This window comes from Balaenoptera acutorostrata, chromosome 1 (assembly GCF_949987535.1).
Source record: "Balaenoptera acutorostrata chromosome 1, mBalAcu1.1, whole genome shotgun sequence".
Lineage (NCBI taxonomy): Eukaryota > Metazoa > Chordata > Mammalia > Artiodactyla > Balaenopteridae > Balaenoptera > Balaenoptera acutorostrata.
In genome coordinates this window covers 102,250,117-102,267,478 of record NC_080064.1, presented here as the reverse complement: position 1 = coordinate 102,267,478, position 17,362 = coordinate 102,250,117, and the positions used below count along the sequence as shown (strand labels likewise).

General features: G+C 37.8%; 1 protein-coding gene across 2 annotated transcripts in view; it reads right to left on the bottom strand.

Annotated features, from left to right (window-relative positions):
* Nucleotides 1-3,717: 3,717 nt before the first annotated feature.
* The window catches only part of SYCP1 (synaptonemal complex protein 1), a 193,019-nt gene continuing 179,374 nt past the window's right edge, over nucleotides 3,718-17,362 (bottom strand). For both annotated transcript variants that reach the window (XM_007169343.2, XM_007169344.2), the window contains 3 exons: nucleotides 12,282-12,425; nucleotides 4,253-4,342; nucleotides 3,718-4,145 (listed from right to left, as the gene is read on the bottom strand). In XM_007169343.2, coding sequence (XP_007169405.2) covers nucleotides 4,008-4,145; nucleotides 4,253-4,342; nucleotides 12,282-12,425 — 372 coding nt within the window. In that variant the 3' untranslated portion in view covers nucleotides 3,718-4,007. The remainder of the gene's footprint in view (nucleotides 4,146-4,252; nucleotides 4,343-12,281; nucleotides 12,426-17,362) is intronic.

Sequence of the window (17,362 nt, the reverse complement as noted above, 5' to 3'; positions counted from 1 at the left end):
AGCCTGTGTCTTTTGGTGGGAGCATTTAATCCATTTACATTCAAGGTAATTATCGATATGTATGTTCCTATTCCCATTTTCTTAAATGTATTGGGTTTGTTATTGTAGGTGTTTTCCTTCTCTTGTGTTTCTTGCCTAGAGAAGTTCCTTTAGCATTTGTTGTAAAGCTGGTTTGGTGGTGCTGAACTCTCTCAGCTTTTGCTTGTCTGTAAAGGTTTTAATTTCTCCATCGAATCTGAATGAGATCCTTGCTGGGTAGAGTAATCTTGGTTGTAGGTTTTTCTCCTTCATGACTTTAAGTATATCCTGCCACTCCCTTCTGGCTTGCAGAGTTTCTGCTGAGAGATCAGATGTTAACCTTATGGGGATTCCCTTGTGTGTTATTTGTTTTTTTTCCCTTGCTGCCTTTAATATGTTTTCCTTATATTTAATTTTTGACAGTTTGATTAATATGTGTCTTGGCGTGTTCCTCCTTGGGTTTATCCTGTATGGGACTCTCTGTGCTTCCAGGACTTGATTAACTATTTCCTTTCCCATATTAGGGAAGTTTTCAACTATAATCTCTTCAAAAATTTTCTCAGTCCCTTTCTTTTTCTCTTCTTCTTCTGGTACCCCTATAATTCGAATGTTGGCACGTTTAATGTTGTCCCAGAGGTCCCTGAGACTGTCCTCAGTTCTTTTCATTCTTTTTTCTTTATCCTGCTCTGTAGTAGTTATTTCCACCATTTTATCTTCCAGGTCACTTATCCTTTCTTCTGCCTCAGTTATTCTACTATTGATCCCATCTAGAGTATTTTTAATTTCATTTATTGTGTTTTTCATCATTGCTTGGTTCCTCTTTAGTTCTTCTACATCCTTGTTAAATGTTTCTTGCATTTTGTCTATTCTATTTCCAAGATTTTGGATCATCCTTACTATCATTATTCTGAATTCTTTTTCAGGTAGACTACCTATTTCCTCTTCATTTGTTAAGTCCAGTGTGTTTTGAGCCTGCTCCTTCATCTGCTGTGTGTTTTTCTGTCGTCTCATTTTGCCTATCTTACTGTGTTTGGGGTCTCCTTTTCACAGGCTGCAGGTTCGTAGTTCCCGTTGTTTTTGGTATCTGTCCCCAGCGGCTAAGGTTGGTTCAGTGGGTTGTGTAGGCTTCCTGGTGGAGGGAACTAGTGCCTGAGTTCTGGTGGATGAGGCTAGATCTTGTCTTTCTGGTGGGCACGTCCACGTCTGGTGGTGTATTTTGTGGTGTCTGTGGCCTTATTATGATTTTAGGCAGCCTCTCTGCCAATGGATGGGGTTGTGTTCCTGTCTAGGTAGTTGTTTGGCATAGGATGTCCAGCACTGTAGCTTGCTGGTCGTTGAGTGAAGCTGGGTCTTGATGTTGAGATGGAGATCTCTGGGAGATTTTTGCCGTTTGGTATTACGTGGAGCTGGGAGGTCTCTTGTGGACCAGTGTTCTGAAGTTGGCTCTCCCACCTCAGAGGCACGGCCCTGATGCCTGGCTGGAGCACCAAGAGCCTTTCGTCCACACGGCTCAGAGTAAAAGGGAGAAAAAATAGAAAGAAAGAAAGAAAGAGGCTATAATATAGTGAAGTAAAATAAAGCTATTGTAAAGCAAAGCTATACAGACAAAATCTCACCCAGAAGCATATACATATACACTCACTAAAAAAAGGAAAAGGGGAAAAATTAATATCTCCTGCTCCCAGAGTCCACCTCCTGAATTTGGGATGATTCGTTGTCTATTCAGGTATTCCACAGATGCAGGTACATCAAGTTGTCTGTGGAGCTTTAATCCGCTGCTCCCGAGGCTGCTGGGAGAGATTTCCCCTTCTCTTCCCTGTTCGCACAGCTCCTGGGGTTCAGCTTTGGATTTGGACCCGCCTCTGCGTGTAGGTCGCCTGAGGGCGTCTGTTCCCCGCCCAGACAGGACGGGGTTAAAGGAGCAGCTGCTTCGGGGGCTCTGGCTCACCCAGGCCGCGGGGAGGGAGGGGTACAGAGGAGGCGGGGCGAGCCTGCGGCGTCAGAGGCCGGCGTGACGTTGCACCAGCCTGAGGCGCGCAGTGCGTTCTCCCGGGGATGTTGTCCCCGGATCCCGGGACCCTGGCAGTGGCGGGCTGCACAGGCTCCCGGGAGGGGAGGTGTGGAGAGTGACCTGTGCTCACACACAGGCTTTTTGGAGGCGGCAGCAGCAGCCCCAGCGTCTCACGCCTGTCTCTGGGGTCCGCGCTGATCGCCGTGGCTTGCGCCCTTCTCTGGAGTTCGTTTAGGCGGCGCTCTGAATCCCCTCTCCTTGTGCGCAGCGAAACAAAGAGGCAAGAAAAAGTCTCTTGCCTCTTCGGCAGCTGCAGACCTTTTCCCGGTCTCCCTCCCGGCTAGCTGTGGTGCGCCAACCCCTTCAGGCTGTGTTCACGCCGCCAGCCCCAGTCCTCTCCCTGCGATCCGACCGCAGCCCGAGCCTCAGCTCCCAGCCCCGCCCGCCCCGGCGGGGGAGCAGACAAGCCTCTCGGGCTGGTGAGCGCCGCTTGGCGCCGAGCCTCTGTGCGGGAGTCTCTCCGATTTTCCCTCTGCGCCCCTGTTGCTGTGGGATCCGCGCTGATAGCCGCGGCTCGCGCCCTTCTCTGGAGTTCGTTTAGGCGGCGCTCTGAATCCCCTCTCCTTGCCCGCAGCGAAACAAAGAGGCAAGAAAAAGACTCTTGCCTCTTCGGCAGCTGCAGACTTTTTCCCGGACTCCCTCCGGGCTAGCTGTGGTGCGCTAACCCCTTCAGGCTGTGTTCACGCCGCCAGCCCCAGTCCTCTCCCTGCGATCCGACCGAAGCCCGAGCCTCAGCTCCCAGCCCCGCCCGCCCCGGCGGCTAAGCAGACAAGCCTCTCGGGCTGGTGAGTGCTGCTCGGCGCCGAGCCTCTGTGCGGGAACCTCTCCGCTTTGCCCTCCGCACCTCTGTGGCTGCGCTCTCCTCCGTGGCTCTGAAGCTTCCCCCCTCCGCCCCCCGCAGTCTCCGCCCGCGAAGGGGCTCCTAGTGCGTGGAAACCTTTCCTCCTTCACAGCTCCCTCCCACTGGTGCAGGTGCCGTCCCTATTCTTTTGTCTCTGTTATTTCTTTTTTCTTTTGCCCTACCCAAGTACGGGGGGAGTTTCTTGCCTTTTTGGAGGTCGGACGTTTTCTGCCAGCGTTCAGTGGGTGTTCTGTAGGAGCAGTTCCACGTGTAGGTGTATTTCTACTGTATCTGTGGGAAGGAATGTGATCTCCGCGTCTTACTCTTCCGCCATCTTCCCTCCCTTCTGTGTTTTTCTTATATAGTTTATTTATTGTCTATTTTCCCCATTAAAATGTAAGCTCTAGAAGAAGAGAGGGCTTATTTTTGATTCATTCATTCTTATATCCCCAGTATCTAGAACTGTGCTTAATTCTTAGCAGATATTCAATAAATATTTGCCAAATGAATGTTGAATAAATGAAGTATTTTAGGTAGTCATACTGGTGGAGCCTTTTTTCCCACAACTTAAAGCCATTTGTCAATTTTATAAATAGATAAATCAAAGCTGCTTCAGAACCATGAAACTTAAATGCCCTTAAGATTTTAAAAATAAATAATATTAGCAAAATTGTAATGATTAGCTGTCCAGATTACCTCACAGAATCAATGAGAAGTATTTGCATCTAAAATATTTTAATAGTAAAGAATAAATAGTAAATCTCAGTAATGTGTTCCTAGTGTTCAACGGACAACTTTACAGGTGTGAAAACTCAGCCAAAACAGCTTTCATGAATACAAGAAAAGGTAAAACCAAAATATAATCATCTAATTATCTGAATAGAATTACAAGTTTTTAAGTAACATGTGGTTATCTCCCATTTAGGCCAAAATATTAAAATATAAACAAATTAATTATGAAAATATCAAAAAAGTCTCAATTTAAGAAAATGTTTGGCTCTGTAGAAAATGAGAATAAAAAAATTAACTATAAATTTGCTGTTATTTAGGCTCCTTAATCACACTGATTTTCTGAAATTAAACAAATAGCTTTTCTGCTTCCTTTAGTTTTTGTTTCCTATCCATTTTAGCAATTACAGCCCAACGGTCCTCCTGCATTTTCCTCATAGCTCCAAGCTTCCGCATAGATCCTGGGGTTGTTAGAGATGAAGGAGTCTGAATAGAAAATAAATAAAATCATAATATGTTTAACTAAAAAAAAGAAAAAAAGAATTAAATCCAGCTTTTGAAATTTGCTTTCTGAAATAAAATTTTAAAACTACCTTTTTTGGTGTTCTAACGCAAAGTTGAGAAATTGGTGGATTATTCTTCTTGTATAGTTTTTTCAATGTCTCTTCCTCTGAAACAATGCTCTTAAAGAGAAATATAAAAATATAATTTGGAGGCTGCCACCATTAATATTATATTATTAAATTTTTGTCTACATCCCACATATGAGAAGGAGATGGAGGAGTACAAGGAGGGAGAATAAAAGAGGAGAGAGGGGAAAGGAAAAGAAGAGGTAAAAAAATTAAACAGACTGAAGAAAGAAGACAATGACAAAATAAATCCTCAATCTGTCAAACAAGGACCTAGATTTTGATTCAATTAACTATATACCTAAAAGGTTATGTGGAGTACAAGATGTGTATGAATAGTGTTTTTCTACTGATTTCTATTTCAGTTTCAGAGTCTTCATACTATCACTTTCCCCACCCCTTCTCCCCAACCTACTTATTTAAATACACTTAGGCCTTATAATAAGCATTCATAATCCTATAAAAATTATAAATGTTGTCAATTATCAATTTATGAATATTTTCCCAAATATTAATAGCTAACACTTATTCAGTATTTTCTTTATGTCAGGCACTACTTTAAGCACTTTGCATATTTTAATTAGTTTTAATCCTCACAACATTTTTATGACACACAAATACTACTATTATCCCCATTTTAAAGGTGAAGAACTGAGACACACAAATATTAAGTAACTTGCCCAAGACTATACAGCTAGTAAGAGGTGGAGCCAGGATTCAAATCCAGGTAGGCTGGCTCCAGAATCCATTTCCTTAATGAATATGTTACATAAATTTAGTCAGGTAAGCAATCAGTTCACATTATCTTTTCCTGCTCATTAAAGTCACACTTAACACAAATTTCAGAAGCTTCATGGATGAAAATATTCAGCCATTTTCATGAATTCTAAGATTTCAGCAGAATTCACTAAGTCACAAAGAGCTAACTTTTCAGATACACTCAAATCAGTATGCACCAACTGACCAACTTAGAAAAGAGAAATTATTTTAAAAATCATATTGTAAACTATCATTAAAATTTTGCTTAGTGTATGGTAACTGAATGTTCATTAATGGCTGCCTATATAAAAAGAATAAATTAACCTAATTTAAAACAAAAAAAACTTGTCTGTCCTTATAACTCTGTAGCATTCATCTTTTATGTGCTTATTGGGCACTTGTATATATCCTTTGGAGAAATGTCTGGTCAAGTCCTTTGCCCATTTCTCAACTGGCTTGTTTTTTGTCATTGAGTTACGGGAGTTCCTTATGTATTCTGGATATTAATCTCGTGTCAGATATATGATTTGCAAATATTTTCTCCCAATCTTTAACCTGTCTTTTCACTTTCTTAATAGAGTCCTTTGATGCATTTAAGTTCTTAATTTTGATGAAGTCCAATTTACCTATTTTTTTCTCTTTTTCGCCTGTGCTTTGCTGTCATCATATCCATGAAGTCCCTGCCATTCAATGTCATGATGATTTTCCCAATGTTCTTCTAAGAGTTTCATAGTTTTAGTCCTTACGATTAGGTCTTTGATTCATTCTGAGTCAATTTTTGTATATGGTGTAAGGTAAGAGTCCAACTTCATTCTCTTGCATGTGGATATCCAGTTTTCCTAGTACCATTTGTTGAAAAAACTGTCCTTTCCCCATTGAATGATCTTGGCACTCTTGTCAAAACTCAATTGATTATATATGTGAAGATTTATTTCTGGGCTCTGTTTTTTATTACATTGGTGTATATATTTGTCTTTATGCCGGTACTATATTATTTCAATTACTAGCTTTGTAATAAGTTTCAAAGTCAGGAACTGTGAGTCCTCCAATGTTGTCTTTCTTTTTCAAGATTGCTTTAGCTATCTGGGGCCCCTTGCAAATCTGTATAAATGTATCAAATTTTCTATTTCTGCCAAAAAAGCTGTTGGAAATTTGAGAGGGAACGTGTTAAATATGTACACTGCTTTTGGTAGTATTGACATCTTAACAATGTTAAGTCTTCCTATCCATGAACACAGAATTTTTTTTTTCCTTATTTTTAAGTCTTTCAGCAATGTTTTGTAATTTTCAGTGTATGAGTATTTTACTTTCTTGGCTAGATTTGTTCTTAACTATTTAATTCTTTTTAATGGTATAGTAAATAAAATTGTTTTCTTAATTTCCTTTTTGGATTATTCATTGTTGGTGTATAGAAACATAACTGATTTTCATATGTTGATCTTATACCCTTCAACATTGCTGAATTTATCTATTAGGTCTAGAAGCTTTGTTTAGGCTTTGTGATTTTCCATGTATAGATATGATCATGTCACCTGCAAATTAGAGGCAGTTTTACCTCTTTTTTACATTTGCATGCCTTTTATTTTTCTTTGTTTTTTGTATTTGTCTAATAGTTAAAAGCCATGGCTAAAACTTCCAGTACAATGCTAACACTGGTGAAAGTGGGCATCCTTGTCTTATTCTTAATCTTAGGGGGAAAGCTTTCAGTCTTTCACCATTGAGTATGATGTTAGCTTTGGTTTTCATTCATACCCTTTATCATGTTGAGGAATTTTCCCTCTGTCCTAGCTTTATGAGTTTTTATCATGTCAATTGAGATGATCACTTGGATTTTTTTTCCTTCGTTCTATTAATGTGGTGTATTATATTGATTTTCTTATATTGAACCACTCTGGCATTTCTTGGATAAGTCTCATTGGTCATGGTAAATGATCCTCTTACTATGCTGTTGGTTTTGATTTGCTAATATTTTGTTGAGGATTTTTGCATCTATGTTCAGAAAGAATAATGGTTTACAATTTTCCTTTCTTGTGATGTCTTCATCTGGCTTTGGTATCAAGGTAATGCTGGCCTTATTGAATGTGTTACAAAGTGTTCTCCCTTCAATTTTTTGGAAGACTTTGAGAAGGACTGGTGCTAAGTCTTTAAATATTTGGTAGAATCCATCGATAAAGCTATCTGGTCCAGGACTTTTCTTTGTTGGGAGTTTTGGATTACTAACTCAGCTCTGATGAGGTTTTCTGTTTCTTCTTGAGCAGATTTAGGTAATTTGTGTATTTCAAGTAGTTCTATTTGTATATTTCTTCTAGGTTATCTAATTTGTTGGCATATAATTATTCACAGTATTCTCTATCTCTAAAATGTTGGTAATAACATCTCCAATTATACTTCTGACTTTAGGTATTTGCTTTTCTTTGTCAGTCTAGCTAAAGGTTTGTCAATTTAATTGATCTTTTCAAAGAAACAAATTTTGGCTTCTTTGATTTTCTGTTGTTTCCTTTTCTCTAATTTGTTTATCTCCACTCTAACCTTACTATTTCCTTCCTCTGTCAGCTTTGGGTTTAGTTTGATCTTCTTTTTCTATTTCCTTAAGGTATAAAGTTAGTTTATTGATTTCTTTCTTTTTCAATGTAGGAATTTACAGCTATTACATTTCCCTTAGAGCACTGTTTTTTCTGTCTTACATAAGTTTTGGTGTATTGTGTTTTTCATTTTCATACATCTCTAAGTCAAATTTCCCTTGTGATTTCTTCTCTGATCCATTGGTTGGTTAGAAGTGTGTTAATTTCCACAAGTTTGTGAATTTTCTAATTTTCCTTCTCTTATTGATTTCTAACTTCATCTCTTTGTATTCAGAGAAGATACTTTATATGATGCCTATCTTTTTAAATCTATTGAGACTTGTTTTGGGACCTATATGGTCTATCCTGGAGAATATCCATGTGCACTTGAGAAGGATTTGTTGGATTGAGTGTTCTATACATAGCTATTAAATCCATTTGGTTTGTGTTGTTCCAGTCCTGTATTTCCTTACTTATCTTACGTCTAGCTGTTTTAACCGTTACTGAAGGTGAGGTATTGAAGTATCCAACTATTAATGGGTAATGGTCTATCTCTCTCTTTAATTCTATAAAGCTTTACTTCATATATTTTAAGTGTTTGTTATTTGATGTGTAAATGATTAAAACTCTCATAACTTCCCACTGTATTGAATCTTTTATTAATATATAATGTCCTTATTTGTTTCTTGTACTTTTTGATTTAAAGTCTATTTTGTCAGATATTAGTATAGCCATCCCACCTCCTTTTTGGTTACTATTTGCATATCTTTTTCCATCCTTTCACATTTAACCAATTTAAAGCTAACATGAGTCTCTTTTTGTTTACTGGAGTGTATAATATGTTTACATTTAAGTAATTACTGACAAGGAGAGACAAACTTTTGCCTTTTTTGATATTCATTTTCTATATGCTTCATAGGTGTTTTGTTTGTTTGGTTTTGGTCACTCATTTCCTCCATTACTCTCTTCTTTTGTGTTTAGGTGACTTTTTTGGTTAGTAAAATGTTTTGATTCCCTTCCCATTTCCTTTTGTGTGTATTCTATAGATAATTTTTGTGGTTACCATGGGGATTACATTTAATGACCAAACATTATAGTAACCTAATTTGAATTTATACCAACTTCACTTCAATAGCCTACACAAACTGCTCTTATACAGCTCCATTCTTTTTCTGTTACTGATGTCAAAAATTACATCTTTATATATTGTGTGCCCAACAACATAGATTAATTAAGCATTTGTCTTTTAAATTTTGTAGAGAATAAAAAGTGAAGTTAGAAATCAAAATTACAATCATTTCAGCTTTTATAATTTCCAATGTATTTAACTTTATAAGAGATCTTTTATTTCTTCGTCTAGCATACTTTCATTTCAACCTGAACAACTTCCTTCAGCATTTCTTGAAGAGAAGGTCTAGTGACAACTCCCTCAGCTTTTGTTTATCTGGGAATGTCTTAATTTCACTTCATTTTTGAAGGACAGTTTTGCCAGATAGCAAATGCTTAGCTGACAATGTTTTTCTTTCAGCACTTTGAATATGTAAACCTACTGACTTCTGGCTTCCAAGGTTTCTAATGAGAAATCAGCTGATAATCTTATTGAGGGTAACATATGTGATGAGTTGATTCTCTCTTGCTGCTTTCAAGATTCTCTCTGTCTTTTGAATGAACTTATGTTTACCAGGTGGGGAAGGGTGGAGGGAAGGGATAGTTAGGTAATCTCCTATAGACATGTACATACTGATATATTTAAAAAAGATTCTCTCTGTCTTTCAACAGTTTGATTATAATGTATTTTGATGTGAGTCTATTTGAATCTATCCACTTAGAATTCACTGAGCTTCTTGGATTTGTAGATTCATTAACTTCATCAAAATCTGAAAAGTTTTCAGCCATTTCTTCAAACATTCTTTCTTCCCATTTCTCTCTTCTCTTTCTGGGACTCCCACAGTTCATATATTGATTTTTTGATGGTGTCCCACAAGTTTCTGAGGCTCTGTTCACTTTTCTTCATTCCTTTTTTTCTGTGCTTATACTCCATAGTTTATTGTCCTATCTTCAAGTTTACCAATTCTTTGTTCTGCTTACTTATATCTGCTTTTGAATCCCTATAATACACTTTTCATTTCAATTACTGTACTGTCAATTCCAAGATTTCTTCTTGGTTCCTTTTATAATTTCTGTCTCTTTATTGTTATTCTCATTTTATTCATACATTTTCTGTTTTTGTCTATGTCTTCCTTTAGCTCTTTGAACATCTTTAAGATGGTTGTTTTTAAAGTCTTTGTCTAGTAAGTCCAATATCTGAGCTTCCTCATGGACATTTTCTGTTGATTTGTTTTGTTCCTTTGATAGGCTATACTTTCCTTTTCTTCATATGCCTTGTGATTTTGTTGTTGTTGTTGTTGAAAACTAGCCACTTTAATCTTATAATTTGATACATCTGCAAATCAGATTCTTCCCCTTCACCAGGGTTTGCTGTTTATTTACTTAGATTTGTTTTGCTTTTTGTTTTACTATTAAAAGTGTCTCTGTGCATTGGATAAGCCTGTGGTGAAAATCTGAGATCTTCTTAGTTTTTTTTCTGAGCCTGTGTCTTTCCCTGGGCATGGCTTTCTAAATGCCCTGTAAATGTGATTGACTTTGAATGTTCTAATGCTTGAACATCTGGCTCTCCAAAGAGGGGGAAAAAGAGAGATAAAAGTGCAGTTTGTTCTTCTGGAAGACAAATCTTCTGGAAGACACTTCAGCCAGTGAGGTTTGAAACAATGGCAGCCAGACTCTGTACATGTACCTCAGTGATCAGAATCAGCAGTCAGAACACTGAACCTTGATCTTCAGAGGACAAGGTCCTTATTGTTCACCCTGGTTCCAGCAAGACATGGCCCTACCACATGGTTATGGGTTGGGTGATAGGTAGCCATTACCACTCTTAAGGCTGAAATTGACCAAAATTAACCATAACTTACCAGCCAAGTTTCCCTCTGGAAGTTGCAAGCATTCAAATAGTCTTTAGAGTTCCAACATAAATTACTTCAGACAGTTTCTGCCAGTACCATTGTTGTCTAGGTGGAGAAATGTGTTCCTGGCACTTCCTACTGCACTATCTTCTCTAAGGTCATTCTAGACAATACATTTTTAAATCTTACTTTTTATAATAATTTGAATGTTCACCAAAATTTAAATGCAACAGCTAAGAAAATTACAAAAATAACTAACTTCAAGTGATAATTATAACAAATAAAACCCGCTATGAAATGTCTTTAGACTAGTTTAAACTGTAATAAATAAAATAAAAATAAATAAAATACTGTAGTATGTTTATTGTGCTACAAAGTTGTGATGCTCCTTTTAAAAATGAAATGAAATCATGAGTCATTCCGAATCTCAGATAAGCTAAGAAACCAGCCTAAATTCACACTACTAGAAAAACAGCATGAATTCTAGCCCTGGAATATCTAATTCCATTGTTCATGCTCTTTCTAATAATTCTCATTACATTCTTTTAATATCTGGACTTCAGTTTGAACTGGCAGCTATTATGTACAATGACATACATAGGCTATGGAGCTAGACTGTTGGTGTTCAAATTTTGGCTCCATGCCTTACTAGTTATGTGACCTTAGGCAAAGTAACAGTGTGACTCAGTTTCCTCATCTGTAAAATGAGAATAACAACCCTGTCTCTACTTCTAAAGCATGAGATTGTTTCAAAAAATAACTGAAGTAACCTGTGTAAAGTCTTTACAGTAGTGCCTGGTTCACAGTTTAATCATTAAAATGCTAATCATTATCTACAAAACAAAGAGATACTAGAGTAGGGATTTTCTATAAGTTAACTTCAATAATTACAATTTTAAGACTTCAGCTACTCATTATTCCAGAACAAATGAAAGTAGAGGATCCCAAAGGAATATAAAAGCTTGAAGGATCTCATAGCTATGAGTTGGAATAATGAAACAAATGACTTTAACTGGAATTTTGTAATTAAAAATCTTTGGTAAATTGCTCCATTTCATGTAATAAGGTTTATCTGGTTTTAAATTAAATAAGTTTAATTATTCTCAATAAATCATTATTATGCCTTTAGAAAATACTGATATGTGTTAATATACTCATAGTAGGGAGTAATTGGTGATACAAACTGCTAGGGGAACTATCCTCCTTAAACATGTCATCTTTAACACATTATCCCATTAAGAATCATAGAAATGTTATAGTTTTCAACCAATACATTGATATAGATTTCAACCAATAAGTGGTATAAAATAAAAGAACATGTATAATATGCAAAATCAAGAGGGGTCTTGAATAACAAATTTGGCTGCAGCAAGATTAAAGATATTCACTTAGGCTTTCTTTAAAAAAAAAAAAAAAAGGAAAAGAAATAACACTCTTCTGGAAACAAGAGGGTTAGTCCTCTCATATGACAACTATGTTATATCAAGTATTTCAAAATGTCATGTTTTCTGAAGTTTAGGGAGATTTTTTAACCCTAATTTCTTTAAAATGCTGCAAAAGTAGAGGGTTCTGTGTTATAATAGAGTTCTACTTTTTTTCAGTATTGCAATAATAGATACTATGCATATATATTATACATATACATCAAGAAATAATGTAGAAATATAATAATGTAAACAAATAATAAATGCTGATTATTTGTAATAATTTTACCAAAAGATCAGTAGTTTCTGAACTATCCGAATTAATATCAAACTCGAAGACCATTTTTCTCTTTTTACTACTTTCTTCAATGGGTACATTCTTGTTTTCTCTTTGCTGAATTTTTAGTTTCGTTGGTGTCTTCACAGTATATGCCTATTCAAAAAGAAAAACAATATGTTATCCCATCAAATAAAACATATATTATTAATAAAGGCAAGTTGAGGTTTTAGCAATCAATAATAACTCTCCATTATTATTGGCATGTATATGAAGTAGAAATTTTGGATAAGAATTTAATTCAGAAGTTTTTGAAAAAATCATGGGGGAGAGAGAGGGAGAAAGAGAGGGAGGGGCAGAGAGAGAGAAAGAGAGAGAAAAGAGGCACTCCAGCTTCAGCAGTCAACAATCTTAAGAGAGACTTTAATTTTTCTAACAATGATTAAGACCCAAGACCTGAAAGCTTTTCTCACTCCATAAAAATACTTACTGATTTATTCGACAAAAAGTTTGCTTATGTTTTGTTGACAAAGTAATTCCATTAGTCAATGTTTAGTATTCCATATTACCCTGTAATATGGAATATGTAAGTTTTATAATTTTTTAAAAGTATCTTTAAAAAATAAGGGCACTGATATCAGCAAAAATGGCAGAATAAGGAGCTCCAAAAATATGCTCTTCCACAAAGCAACAAAAATGCTGGTAAAGGTGGTCAGAATCAGCTTGTTTAGAACTGTGGAAATTAACAAAAGGCTTGCAACAACCTGGAGAGTTTTGTTGTTGTTGTTGTCAATGGCTGAGCTTCTGTAAGAAGAGCAAAATTAGCAGTATCTTAACTTTTCCTCATCTCATCCCCTGCTCTCTAGCTCTACGGTACCCTTAAAAAGTAACAGCCCACATTCCTGGTCCAGCCTGGCAGCCACTGGACACAGCAAAACAGAACTGGGAGCTCTTTCAAAGTTTTATTCCCAAAGAGTTGTCATTATTTGACCTGCCTAGTGGTTCTCTGGATGATTTCATTTACAGGACTGTCGGTATTTGACCCAACTCAGAGCTTACTCAGTTAAAAAAAAAAAAAGCTTTCTCCTTGATGTGTGTAGGGTAGGGAATAATATTTGTCAAAAACAATTAAAGACAAGTGTGTTAACTTTGCAGCTCCCTGAGGCAATGATTAACAGTTGGGTGAATGACAGACTAACCAAAAACCTTAAAAGGACAGCTAGGAAATAAGATGTCCATAGGGGCTTTGAAAAATTCTGATATATTCCTGGAAATACAGAAAGCCATGCTCACAGACAGGGCTGTGAGTAAGCACAGGAAAGACATGAGAAGGCCCTAAGCTCTTACCTGTGGCTCATCTTGAGGGTCTGTAAAAGCAGAAACTGAAGGCTAAGGCAGAGTTTTCTACTGTCTGGCTGAGTGTTGAAAGCATGCCCTAACACTAACTTATAGTTCTTTGTCAAAGATTGTGAGACTTATTGATCCGGGTATTTAAGGAAATCTCTATTAAAACATTAGCTGAACATTAAGCTAACTAGTAGAGACTTTAGTGGCACTCAAAGAATACAAACTTTACAGAATTAATTTAGAAAAATCAGTAAACAAACAATAAAAACTATGACAAGCAGAAACAACAAACCTTGAGGAGAAGGGAGAATCTGATTTCCAGATTTGTCACTTACATTAGTTTTAATGTTCAGATTTCAAGAGAAAATTATAAGCTGTGCAAATAAGAAATAATGGCCCATACATGTGTGAGGAAGCAATCAACAGAAACTATCCCTAAGGAAACCTAGTTATTGGACTTCCTAGACAAAGACTTTAAACCAACCATTTTAAAGATGTTCAAAGTGAACATATTATAGTAATCTTACAGTCATATTATAGTAAGAGATAAGAAAAACCATGTCCAAAGAACTAAAGGAAAGTATAAAGACAATGTCAAACCAAATGGAACATCAATAGATGGATAGAAATTATTTTTAAAAGAACCAAATAGAAATTCTGGAGTTGAAAAGTACAATAACTGAAATGAAAAATCACTAAAGAGGCTCAACATCAGATCTGAGCAGGTAGAGGAAAGAATCCATGAACCTGAAGATAGTTCAACTGATATTATACAATCTGAGTAACAGAAAGAAGAAAAAAGAAAAATGAAAAGAGCCTCAGAGACTTGTGGGACACCATCACCCATACCAACATACATATAATGGGAATGAGAGCAGAGGGAATTCCCTGGTGGTCCAATGGTTAGGACTCTGTGCTTCCAGTGCAAGTGGCCTGGGTTCAATCCCTGGTTGGGGAACTAAGATCCTGCAAGCCACGTGGCACAGCCCCAAAAAAATAAATATAAAAATTAAAAAAGAAAGAGGAGGATTAACCAAGATGGCGGAGTAGAAGGACGTGCTCTCACTCCCTCTTGCGAGAGCACCAGAACCACAACTGGCTGCTGGACAATCATTGACAGGAAGACCCTGGACTTCACCAAGGAGGACACCCCACGTCCAAGGACAGAGGAGAAGCCACAGTGAGACGGTAGGAGGGGCGCAATCAGAGTAAAATCAAATCCCATAACTGCTGGGTGGGTGACTCACAGACTGGCGAACACTTATACCACAGAAGTCCACCCACTGGAGTGAAGGTTCTGAGCCCCACCTCAGGCTTCCCAACCTGGGGGTCCGGCAAAGGGAGGAGGAATTCCTAGAGAATCAGACTTTGAAGTCTAGTGGGAATTGATTGCAGGACTGTGACAGGACTGGGGGAAACAGAGACCCCACTCTTGGAGGGCACACACAAAGTAATGTGTGCATCGGGACCCAGGGGAAGGAGCAGTGACCCTGGGGGAGACTGAACCAGACGTACCTGCTGGTGTTGGGGGGTCTCCTGCAGAGGCGAGTGGTGGCTCTGTTTCACCGTGGGGATAAGGACACTGGCAGCAGAGGTCCTGGGAAGTTCTCCTTGGCGTGAGCCCTCCCAGAGTCTGCCATTAACCCCACCAAAGAGCACGGGTAGGCTCCAGTGTTGGGTTGCCTCAGGCAAAACAACCAACAGGGAGGGAACCCAGCCCCACCCATCAACAGTCAAGTGGATTAAGGTTTTACTGGGCTCTGATCGCCACAGCAACAGGGAGGGAACCCAGCCCCACCCATCAACAGTCAAGTGGATTAAGGTTTTACTGAGCTCTGACCGCCACAGCAACAGTCAGCTCTACCCACCACCAGAGCCTCCCATCAAGCCTCTTAGATAGCCTCAACCACCAGAGGGCAGACAACAGAAGCAAGAAAAACTACAATCCTGCAGCCTGTGGACCAAAAACCACAGTTACAGAAAGACAGAGAAGATGAAAAGGCAGAGGGCTATGTACCAGATGAAGGAACAAGAAAAAACCCCAGAAAAACAACTAAATGAAGTGGAGATAGGCAACCTTCCAGAAAAAGAATTCAGAATAATGATAGTGAAGATGATCCAGGACCTCGGAATAAGAATGGAGGCAAAGATTGAGAAGATGCAAGAAATGATTAACAAAGACCTAGAAGAATTAAAGAACAAACAAACAGAGATGACCAATACAATAACTGAAATGAAAACTACACTAGAAGGAATCAATAGCAGAATAACTGAGGCAGAAGAACGGATAAGTGACCTGGAAGACAGAATGGTGGAATTCACTGCTGCGGAACAGACTAAAGAAAAAAGAATAAAAAGAAATGAAGACAGCCTAAGAGACCTCTGGGACAACATTAAACGCAACAACATTCGCATTATAGGGGTCCCAGAAGGAGAAGAGAGAGAGAAAGGACCAGAGAAAATATTTGAAGAGATTATAATCGAAAACTTCCCTAACATGGGAAAGGAAATAGCCACCCAAGTCCAGGAAGTGCAGAGAGTCCCATACAGAATAAACCCAAGGAGAAACACGCCGAGACACATAGTAATCAAAGTGGCAAAAATTAAAGACAAAGAAAAATTATTGAAAGCAGCAAGGGAAAAACGACAAATAACATACAAGGGAACCCCCATAAGGTTAACAGCTGATTTCTCAGCAGAAACTCTGCAAGCCAGAAGGGAGTGGCATGAAATACTTAAAGTGATGAAAGGGAAGAACCTACAACCAAGATTACTCTACCCAGCAAGGATCTCATTTAGATTTGATGGAGAAATCAAAAGCTTTACAGACAAGCAAAAGCTAAGAGATTTCAGCACCACCAAACCAGCTCTACAACAAATGCTAAAGGAACTTCTCTAAGTGGGAAACACAAGAGAAGAATAGGACCTACAAAAACAAACCCAAAACAATTAAGAAAATGGTCATAGGAACATACATATCGATAATTACCTTAAACGTGAATGGATTAAATGCCCCAACCAAAAGACATAGACTGGCTGAATGGATACAAAAACAAGACCCATATATATGCTGTCTACAAGAGACCCACTTCAGACCTAGGGACACATACAGACTGAAAGTGAGGGGATGGAAAAAGATATTCCATGCAAATGGAAATCAAAAGAAAGCTGGAGTAGCTATACTCATATCAGATAAAATAGACTTTAAAATAAAGAATGTTACAAGAGACAAGGAAGGACACTACATAATGATCCAGGGATCAATCCAAGAAGAAGATATAACAATTATAAATATATATGCACCCAACATAGGAGCACCTCAATACATAAGGCAACTGCTAACAGCTATAAAAGAGGAAATCGACAGTAACACAATAATAGTGGGGGACTTTAACACCTCACTTACACCAATGGACAGATCATCCAAAATGAAAATAAATAAGGAAACAGAAGCTTTAAATGACACAATAGACCAGATAGATTTAATTGATATATATAGGACATTCCATCCAAGAACGGCAGATTACACGTTCTTCTCAAGTGCACACGGAACATTCTCCAGGATAGATCACATCTTGGGTCACAAATCAAGCCTCAGTAAATTTAAGAAAATTGAAATCATATCAAGCATCTTTTCTGACCACAACGCTATGAGATTAGAAATGAATTACAGGGAAAAAAACGTAAAAAAGACAAACACATGGAGGCTAAACAATACATTACTAAATAACCAAGAGATCACTGAA